This window comes from Leishmania panamensis (assembly GCF_000755165.1).
Source record: "Leishmania panamensis strain MHOM/PA/94/PSC-1 chromosome 30 sequence".
NCBI classification, from domain to species: domain Eukaryota; phylum Euglenozoa; class Kinetoplastea; order Trypanosomatida; family Trypanosomatidae; genus Leishmania; species Leishmania panamensis.
This window is the reverse complement of record NC_025877.1, coordinates 353,014-363,633: the sequence shown is the minus strand read 5'-3', so window position 1 is coordinate 363,633 and position 10,620 is coordinate 353,014. Positions and strand designations below refer to the sequence as shown.

The 10,620-nt window shown below is 57.3% G+C and overlaps 2 protein-coding genes across 2 annotated transcripts, besides 1 other annotated feature; both read right to left on the bottom strand.

Annotated features, from left to right (window-relative positions):
- Positions 1 to 3,969: 3,969 nt before the first annotated feature.
- On the bottom strand, positions 3,970 to 5,814 carry LPMP_301160 (RNA-binding protein, putative; the record flags this gene model as incomplete). Its single annotated transcript, XM_010702846.1, has 1 exon — positions 3,970 to 5,814. The coding sequence occupies one exon, from the start codon at positions 5,812 to 5,814 to the stop codon at positions 3,970 to 3,972; it is 1,845 nt and encodes a 614-aa protein (XP_010701148.1).
- A 2,368-nt stretch (positions 5,815 to 8,182) lies between these two features.
- Positions 8,183 to 8,745: a repeat region.
- Positions 8,746 to 8,941: 196 nt separating this feature from the next.
- LPMP_301150 (DREV methyltransferase, putative) lies at positions 8,942 to 9,865 on the bottom strand (the record flags this gene model as incomplete). Its single annotated transcript, XM_010702845.1, has 1 exon — positions 8,942 to 9,865. One exon carries the CDS (start codon positions 9,863 to 9,865, stop codon positions 8,942 to 8,944), a length of 924 nt encoding a protein of 307 aa, XP_010701147.1.
- Between the last annotated feature and the right edge of the window lie 755 nt (positions 9,866 to 10,620).

Here is a 10,620-nt window from a genome sequence, read left to right as displayed (position 1 = left end):
GTCGGGTCGGCCGACGGACGACGACCCGACCGACCGTAACGTACGAACTACGTCCGACGTACGTTAACGTAACGTAAGTACGTACTACCACTACTACTACTATATATATATATATATATATATATATATATATATACCTCGTCTGGCAACTCCTTCAGTCTGATGCTAATCAGATAAGCCTTTTCTTGTATGTGGGTGTATGGGGGGAGGGAGGGGGGGCATTGGTGTGTTTCTTTTTTGCTCCGATGTGCGCGTGGCGACGTCTGCCGACGTAGCATTGCTCGGCGCATCACTTCGAGAAAACGAATAAGAGAAAGGCACAACACCAGAAGAACTGTGCTCGGGAACGAGGCAGAAGCGTGTGCAGCACCACACACGCCTTGCCTCCTAGTGTCCCTCTTCTTCTACTTTTCCCAACATGCATCAGTGTAGCACAGTCAGCTCAAATAATGCCCCTATCTGATTAGGGGGTCGATGAGTAGCATCACACAAGCACATGCTGCGCGTTTCAACGCCTCTAGGGAGGTGTACAAGCTCTAGTCGCTCTGCTCAGGTGTTAGCCAATGCTAGCAGCCCCCCAGCGCACGCGGAGGGAGATACACAGACACGTGCACGTCGTCTGTTAGAATTAAAAGGGCTCGAAGATGAAAGGTTGAACAGCATGGATGCTCCCCAGTGACACTCAGGCGAAGATTTTAAGCTGATCATCAGCGGTACGACGGACGTGTCCCATCTGTGTGTGCGTGTGTGTACACACACCTCGACGAGGACGCCCGCGCGCCGTATTGCTTCTGCATCGTCTATTGCTTGTGCATTTTTCTTGCCTCCTATGTCGTTGCCCATCCACCCCAGTCAAAGACGCAACAGTAGAGCATGCCCGAGAGGTTTCTTTTTCAACTGCAAGTACAGGTCGGATACCGCATATGGTATGCAATCTTGCTGACATCGCCAGCAGGCATCACCACTCGAAAAGATGATGTCGCTGTACTGATGCAGCGGGTCAATCGAGTATTTCCCGTGTGAACTCCGCAGTTGCCGTCATACACACCTACATACACCTCTACACAGCTTTCAAGCGTAGATGCATCTCATCTTGCTCTTCACTTTGACTTCAAGTATCTATCGAAGAGTGCGGCAGCTGCGCACTTGCAAGTCTCGACCGCAAAAGATACCAAGCTGGTTGGTGAAAGCTGCGCACCGGAGACAAAAAGGGGGGAGGGACGGAGCACTAGGTCGTGCGGCCCAGCCCACCACTTCCCTCCCAACATTTTAGGAACACGAAAGAGAGGAACAAATACTAGAGAAAAAGAGGACTCGCGTTGGCATCGCCAGCAGGCATTACTCTTAGGAAAAATGATGTCGCTCTACTGATGCGGCGTGTGCAACCACGTTGCTAGCATACACAAAACTGCGTACATACAGAGATAGAGAGAACGACCTGGCACACTCCGAGGCCCAACACATAATGAGGAACCATCCAAGAAGAATTCCCTCTTTGCCCACTGGGATCTGCGCGAACGTGGGAGAGAGGAGGTGAAGGGGTACATCACCTCCGTTGTGTTCTGCTTCTCGCTCTTCAATTTGACTTCCCTTCATCAATGTGGACAAGAGCCTGAGCGTACGACGGGGCACCAACGCTTGCGAAGATGAGACATTGGTTGGCAAAAGCTGCCTGCTCCCGGCGCGTATGCTTGTACGCACGTGGTAAGAGTCGACACTTTCTCTTACGCTCCCGCACTAGGTCATACATACAAAGCCCTCACAAGCGCGCGCGCACGAGAGAGAGAGAGAGAGAGCACCGCTACCTCAACCCATGAAAAGACGAAAGGGGGAAAATCATGTTGACATCACCAGCCGCCGTCATCACTTGAGTCGAAAAACATAATCACTGCACTAATGCATCTTGGAGAAGCGACGAATTCATACGAGTGTGTGGATGTGTGTGGGGGGGGGGGGAGGGGGTGAAGGGCACACACAAGCAGAGAAAAATGGGCACCGATGTCTTTCGCTCGTGCACACGGGCGTCAGAAGGCTAAGGTGATGATCGACGTGCCAAGAACATAGGTATCACCAGCAACGCGCCCACGTCCGCCGCAGCACCGAGCCCGCGCATCTTGTACGGCCTTGATGGCAACCACCTCTATAGAAAAGAAGAGTGCGAGGTGCCACGATTAACCGTACTTGGGCTGCCAATAACAGACAAAGCTAAAGTAGAGAAAGTGGCATGATGAATGTAAGCGTTGGAATAGAAAGAGGAAAGAAGGAAGGAGAGAGCTGGTGTCTCCTCGAAAACCTTGTGGAACTCCATGCATGGGTGTGTGTGTGTGTGTGATCCGTACCTATTTTAGCGCCTAACGAGCGCACTAACACGCAGTGAGGCAGTAGACATACTCTCCACATTTTAGGGCCGCTTCTACTGAGCGTGTGTAGAGAGAACGAGAGGGAGAGAGTGAATGCGCGGTGCAAGTGAAGACCGAGAAGCACACGATTTCTACGGTGCGCATCTGCCTCGTCACCTTAGCAAGGCACAATGCGGAGGGCAACTTCTAGAGCCGGTGGACGATGGGAGGAAGATGAGGAAAGAGATGATGGCCGTGAAACAGCACCGAAAGAGGAGAAAGGAAAAGAGGCATTTTCAAGCGGGTCCATTGATGCGAGAGAAGTGTGAGATACGGAGGCAGAAAGAGGGTCTAAAGATAAACCACAAGAAACAGACGCAGACACAGGCGCGCCTTGCAGTAGTTTGTTTCTCCTCCGCCTTTCCAGTGTGCCTCGCCCCCTCCCCCCTTTTTCACGCTATGCATCATCATGGCGGGGAGAGGGAGAGGACTGCATGAAATCCAGTAGGATGGGGTGCGAGGAAAGGCGGAGAAGCAGGGAGAGAGATACGAGGGAGAAAGATGCAGAGGCTCGGCATCGTAGACCTGAAAAAAGGGTAACACGATGGAAGTGGGGGGAGGCGCAGAGGAGAAGTGAAGTGGGGCGAGAGAGAGAGAGAGAGAGAAAGCCGTTGAAACCGTGATAGTGAAAGAGGAGAAAGGATAGGAGAAGAAAGAGGTGGTGGGATTTGCATATGGTGAGTACACGGGCACGGTAGCTTCGCAGCAGAGCGTTAGGCGGTCAACAGCAAGAGTAAGCAGCAGTAAGAGGGAAGGTAGGGGGGAAAGAGAGGACACATTGCCCGCCGCCTTCGCTTTTGATCATTTATTGAGTAAAACCAGGGTCATTCACCCCAACAGTCGCATTCCAAATTCGCACGCTCTGTCCTCTTTTGTGGCCGGCATGCTGTCTCTTCCTTCACCGCTGCTCATCTACTTAATGCGTGTGGGTGTGTGGGGGGTGGGGAGGTGTTTGGGTGTACGTTTGGGTGTAGGCGTGCATGGGTGTGCCAGTGGGTAAACGCCTCACTCGCCTGTTCGACTTTGCTATCTTTTTAGTGAGACCCGTGCGCGTGTGAGCACGCACCGGATACGAGAAGGAAAAGAGGAGCGAACCCGCAGAGGCCGTCAAGTGAAAGAGAAGGGGGCGGGGGAAGAACGACACATACCAAAGGAGCCGCTCATACAAAACGCCTCTGCACAGTGCGCCACACGAGCAGTACGGCCGCAAAAAAAAAAACACAAACACACATGGCGCGTGGCTCTCAGTTCCGTCCCTTTTTGAGGCTTTAAGGTGGGGGGTGGGGGGTGGAGAGAGGACCACTTCCGTCGATAACAACAAAGCACGCACACACAAGCACAGCCACACACAGGGAGAGAGAGACGGTGGTGCGTGCCCCAGGAGAGAGCCCAAGAGAGAAACAGCCAATAGCCCGCTTAGACACACGCAAACAAGTGCACTTACACACATACAGAGAGAAATCAAACAAACAAACAAAAAACACACAGGCGGGCCGCGGAAAAAGGAGCCACCAGACAACTGCAGAGGGGAAAGAGAGAGCGGGGGGAACGAAACAGTTGCCGGCATGGATTAGTTGCGGCGGCGGCGGCGCGTCGCCAGCAAGCGCAGATCCTGCTCGGCCTTCGCACGATTGGTGATCTCGTCCAGCTGTGCCCGAAACTGCTCCTCGTACTCCTTGCCTGCGTTGGACTTCTTCTCGACAAAGGGATGCTGCTGAAAACTTTCGATGATGAACGTCAGGCGATCCATGCCGCTACTTGTCTGCCCCTCACTCGCCACCAGCAGCACCATCAGGTAGGCGTTGAGCGCTGCCTCAGTGAAGGGAACATATTCGGTGGACACGCCAAGTAGCACGTGCGTCACGGCGTACAGCACGAAGAGGCGCTTGTGTGGGTCATCAGAGAACTCTCTCATGCGCTTCGCCACCACGTTAAAAATGTGCACAGCGCGCAGCGGGGAATAGAGCGTGAGCGCCTGCCGGAGCGTCTCGCACGCGGACTCGCTGACACAGTTGTCCACGAGCTGACACACTGCCTGAATCTGGCTCGGACTGATCTCGAGGCCTCTGGCGCCACAGCTGTTGTACGTGCTGCCCAACAATGATTGAAGGCGGTTCTCCAAGGTCATCTCCGGCGCCTCGCGCTTGCGGACATACACATTGCTCTCTGTACCACCAATGCCGCCACCGGCAGCGCCGCCGCCCATGGCCGGCAGAACCAACGTCCCACCGCCGTAGCCGCCAGCCACAAGAGCGCCGGTGGTGCCGTCCAACTGCACGCCGGGGCCGCGCATCATAGCGTCCAAGTTGAACTCACCGCCGCCATTGCCCAGGGCTGGCTCACCGATGCGGCGCCGATCAGCCATGGTATACGTGTGATTCTGCTTGCCGAAGCTCACACGGATCGGTGTCCCCTTGATCATCGCGTTGGACAACCCTGCGCGCGCCAGCCGAGAGGACTCAATTGTGTCGAAGTGGCCAAAGCCGATCCCACTGGTACCGACAAACTTGCTGAAGATGAAACCGTCGTATGGCGTGAATAAATCTTCGACATCCTTGGCCTCCGCATCGGCGGGGAGATGGCCGAGGTAAATGATGTTCGTTGGTGTTTCGTTGACAGGAATACCGTCGGCGGTGAGGGGAACGTTGCCGTAGTTGTGACCGCCACTCCCTGCCGGTCCCTCTGCGCCGGTGCCGCTGCCACCAGCCACGTCGTTCGCATGCTGGGCGTCGTGGCCATAGTTCAAGCTCAGCATAACCCCCTCAATCGGCCTACCCTTCATTGTTTCGATGGCCATTGTGCACTGTTCGACCGTTTCGTAGTGCAAAAAGGCCATGTTGGAGCGACCGAGACGGGAGACGCTCGAGATGGGGCCAAACACCTCGAACACCTCGGTCAGCTTCTCATTTGTTATGTACGGAACGAGGTTGCCAACCCACAAGACGTTGGACGGCTCTTTGGCTTCCCGCTCGTGCCGCGCACGGCGCTGCGGGGGCGCCGGGGCATCGCGGACGCACTCCGCCTCGCGCGCGCCACGCTCGTCACAGGGGTCGCGGCTGCCGTCGTAGTCACGCTGACGCCGGGTACCAGGCGCTGGTGCCGGCGCGGGATCTGTGACAGGCGGCTCCTCCACAATATTGGGGTCATGCGGTAGGCTCATCTCTTCCTCCGTGTAGTCGTGCATCTTGCTGTAGTTGAAGATCGCGGCACCCAACTCGCGACTCTCCATGAGAGCATCGACCGCAGCCTTGGCCTCCTCGGTGCGCCGCAGGTGCACAAAGGCGTACGACTTGCCATCGTGAATCGAGATTTCCATGACGCGACCGAAAGGCCAAAATGCGCGGCATAGCATGCTACGCGAGTGGAAGGCCGGGTCGTAGCTGCCAACCCAGACGGTGTTGGTTGGGTCACGCATCGGCGGGTTGCGAGGGGCCTCGTCGCGGTGACGGCCGCCGCCACGGCGACTGCTTCGCTCGGGGCGCTCGCCACGGTCATTACGGTCGCCGCCACGCTCGCGCCCACCACCGCCGCGGTGAGCACGCTCTCCCCTGCCGTGACGCCGACTGCGGCCGCCGCCTTCGTAGTCGTTGTATCGCCCTGGGGGGTACATGCCGCTCCGATCACTGCCGTATGGGTCTTGTGAGGGATACTGCTGAAGATTCTGCGACTGCGATTGGGACGCAGGCGCACCAGATGCAGCGTAGGGAGAGATGGTCAGCATCTCCGCACCGGCAGCGGACGGCGGCATCAGGTAGCGCGGCGCACTTGGCGGTGGAGCGCCACCTTGCGCGGGCGCCGGTGGAGCGCCGCCGCCACGGCCGGGTGGCATAGGATAGCGAGGGTATGACCCTCCACCAGGGGCGGCGGGTGCTCCTCCGGATGGTGGCGGCGGCGCGTGCTTCACCATGCCAGGTGGCATCGGCGGTATCGGCGGAGGACCACCACTACGCATCCCGGGTGGTTGCGGCGGAACACGACCCGGAGGCATCGGCGGCGCTGCCCCACCACGGCCCGGTGCCTTGAAGCCGGGGGGCATGGGCGGCATCACTTTCATCCCCGGCGGTCGTGGGGGCACCTTGCCCGGTGGCATCGGAGGCGCGTTCATCGACGCGAGAGCACGACTATCGATTCCTTAGATGGGTGAGTTTAGACGGGTTATAGAGGTGGCAAGAGGCAGCGCTTGCGCAGCGACACCGGCGGACGACGCGCCGGCAAGGCGAGCACAGGTTGCAGAAAAAAAAAAGGACGCGAAAGCACACGACTTGCGCTGACTGTTTCGTTCGTCTGTGCTAAGAGTGAGTCGGGGGTTGGTGTTGGTGCTTCCCTCGTGGAGCCTCTTTCTTGGGCGGTTCCCTGTGTCTCTGCAGCTTAGCTCCCTTACACTGTAGGCGGAGAAGGACGGTAGGGAAGAGAGGAAGGGGCAATGGAGAGAGAAGGGGTGAAAGGCAGAGCCGGCCAAAACTGAGGTGCTCACAACATTAGGAGCGCAGAAAAAAGCAAACAGTGAAAAATACCGCACCGCCCCCGATCAGTGAGGCAGTGGACATGACAGCACCACCCGCGCACACACGCACATATACAACGAGCGAACAACAATCTCGCACTTGCGGCGCGTAGAAGCGATTGCTGATGGTGGTACCACTGCGCTGCTGCCTTTTCTTTTTTCGTCGTGCATGGCTTCCCCTTCGTTCCTTTCTGGTGTTGTTGGTCGTTTTGCTTTCGCTTTTCGTGTTTATCCTAGGCTGCACCCCCTACCAGCGCACAACCACACACAACAGCATTGCTACTTACACACTACTCACAAGGAAGGAGAACAAGCAAAGAAGAAAAGAGCACACAAGGGGTGCACAGAGAGAGGGGGGAACCGGGAGGGTTGCATAAAGCACACATTCACGCACGCCCATACATACACACGTGTGCTACTGGGCCTGCATGTGTGCCTCATTTTTTTTTCCGTTCGCTTCTGGAAAAACGGCGCCAGCTTTTTTTCGTGTGCTCACCGCTGCCCAGCTGCCCCTGCTCCCTCGGGTGAACTCCCCACGTATCGCTCTTTCCTCCTTAACACCCCCGACCTGTCCTATTCTCCTCCACTCTCCCGTCTCCGTACCACCTCACCAGGTGCACCTCCGATGCGGCAATAGAGGCGTGACAAAGTACACAAGGACACGTCAGCACAGCACAGCACACTCGCAGAGACATGCAGAGAGTTTGAGGGTGCGGAGGTGCACTAATCGAGAGTGCAAGGCAAAGAAAGGAAATGGGTATCGAAAGACACACAGAAATGAAGCAGGGAGCAGACATGCAACAAGCATCACACCCGCACGCTCACCCACCCCCGCTCCGCTCAGCGCCGCATCATTCCCCTTCGTCCTCGCGCTTCGTTTGTCATCCCCTCTGCGTGTATCTCCGTGGCGGAGATGGGCAGAGGGAAAGCGAGGAGAGGGGGTCCAACAGCGGATGCATCAACAAACGGGCGACGGCGACGAGAGAAGGGGGATGGGCATCGACAGAGCGCGGGAGTTCACACGATAAACACACGCACACGCAAATGCAACGAAAAAATGGTAGCGGAAAGGAGGGGAGAGCAGAGCAGAGGGACGCAGAGAATGTGGAGGGAGACGAAACAACACGCAAATCAGTAAGAAGAGCTGCGGAGAGGGGGCGATCAGACACCCTTCGGCATTACCCAAAACTCCGGGGAGGTAACAGAGAAAGAGAGAGAGCACAAAAAAAAAAAAACAGCGGAACGACGAAGAGAGCAGCCAATCAAAGAAATGTTTAGCTCAGCGGGCCCACTCTCTGCCATATACAGCACATGCGGTCAAACGCCGCTCCACCGTCCCCCCTCACCCTCCCCCCCACGTGCGCCGGTCTGCCGCAGGCACATCGCCTGGCGCACGGCAGTCCGAGACGCATGCTACAGCAATGCGCCAACTCCGCCATCGGTGCACGGCCCCTGCCGCAGACGCTGCCCACGCCACGCATCTCAAGCCCCCGCGCAGCCGCACCCACTAGGCCGGTCGCCAACCCGGTGCATCCCCGTCGGGGTGGGGTACGCTCGAGTCACGCCGACACCCTGCCCATCATGTGGGCGACACAAACGTGCTCACTGGTGCAGGATGCTCCGACGCCACGCCGTCCAGGGACCTGGCCGCGGACAGCCGTGTCGGTGAATCGCCCTGACCTCTCCGCGTCACAGGCACTTGGCCCGGTCCCCACCAGGGGTGGCGCGGTATTGGCAGGGCGAGCGGGGGGGAGGGGGTGCACGGCCTCCCCACCCGGAGTGGTGTACTGAGCCCCCTGGGATAGCACGCACTGAAGTGTGTCCTCCTCTCCCCCTCCCCGCTGTCGTCAGGGACCAGGGAAAGGAGAATCAACAACGGGAAACGTGCGAGGTGAAGTAAAACGGAAAGTGCACTCGTAGACACGCATGCAGGCACATACGCATTGACGCAAGGACGTGATTGCAGCCCTTCCTCTCTGCATCTCACTATTCAGGTAGGGAGTCGAGAACCAAAAGAAGAGAAAGGGGAGGGCCACGATTACTTTAAACTCGTGATATCCCCTCTCTTACGCAGGATGAGCACGGCATCGTTTAGCACGGCATACTCAAGGCGGAGGTTGCCCTCACATAGGTAGGGGAGCCTCGTCCAGCGAATCAGCTCGAAGCCCATCGGCACCAGCACATTCTCGACCAGCTTCGACATGGACGCCTCGAAGGAAGCGCCACGGCAGCACTCTCCGCCCTCCATTGGGAGAACTTCGTTGGGCCTCTGCTGCCGCGGGCCATTCTCGACGAATGGGCACCAAGGAAGAACAACCGCGAGCACCAGGAAGCCGTTGGGCTTGAGCGAGTCTCGTATCTCCTGCAGCAGCGTCCGTGGCGTGTCGGCGCGATCGAGCACGTTGTTGCACGCGATGACATCAAAATAGCGGCGCTCCTGCAGCTTCCCCGCGGTGTTTATATGAAAGGGGTCATCATGCGGCAGCACCTCGTAGCCCCGGCGACGCAGCCGCCACCGCATCGATGCCGAAAACTCCGTCGTGTACACTGTTTTGAAGAGAGGAGCGATCTTCGACGTCACGCCGCCGTCGCCAGCACCGATGTCGAGGAGGCTGTCGAACTGGAAGTCCTGCGGCAGCGGGGACGTGGGCGGCGTCTGCGGCGGTCGCAGTAAGCGCCGGATCTGCTCGGTCGAGTACACAAACATCGTACCACGTCCCACAAAGCCGTGCGCGGTGGTGCGCGAGAAAAAGAGAGAGAGGAGGTCTGCCAACAACAGCTTCCACAAGCTGATATTTCGATACCGGACGAGAAAGGCTGTCGTCTCCGTATCACAGTTACACGCCTCGAAGAGTTTCACAAAGGAAGGCGAAACAAGGTTCATCCTCGGCTCGTAGATGAGTGCAGGACGGCCGCGATGGCCGCTGGTGTACAGCTTCAGATCCTTTGAGAGTCCCTGCATCTTCCAAGTGACAACTGACGGAAAGAACAGAGAGGGAAGAAGACAGGACAGAGAAACAGAGAGAAAGAGAGCACACAAGCGCACTGTTGTCGTCGCAGCGGCCGTACGAGCCGAAACGTAGCTCAAGCTGTAGATTGCTCTTGCTGCTGCGAGGCAGTGAATTGCAGGACTGAGCGGGGGGTGGCTTTTCGGGTAGGAGCCACGAGGGGCTAGTCTCTGCTGCGTATATTCACCTATACTCACTCACAAGCGTACTCGCCCAAAAACGCCTACGCGCCTCCTCTAATACCAGACAGGGAGAGGAACAGCAGCAGAATTACCTCCCGAGCGTTGTCTCCTGTGGTGCGGAAAGGGAGCAGTAGGATTAAAGAATGTGGCCATGTCATAAAACGGCCACCATCACCAAAGCATAGACGGAAAAGGGGGGGGAACAAAGAGGTAAAGAGAGAGGGAAGAGGGGGAAGAGGAGGAGAGGAAGAGGGGCATGTAGAAACCTATTTTCAGCGCGGATAGCTTCTGCTGTGATAACGGCGAGTCAGACACGAAGCCTGCCGATACGAAAAGGAAAAAAATTTCCATGTCTCCAGCTGCATGCTGCCTCTCGCCCTCGCCTCCCAATAATATACCGTGGAAACTTTCCACGGCAAAGGCATCAGCGCTATGCTGAAACCCTCCTAGATAAAGAGAGAGGCCTCGCAACAAGCGATTGATCGGCAGCATTGAGATGCCGAGCCGCTTGCTCGCACGTCGGCGTC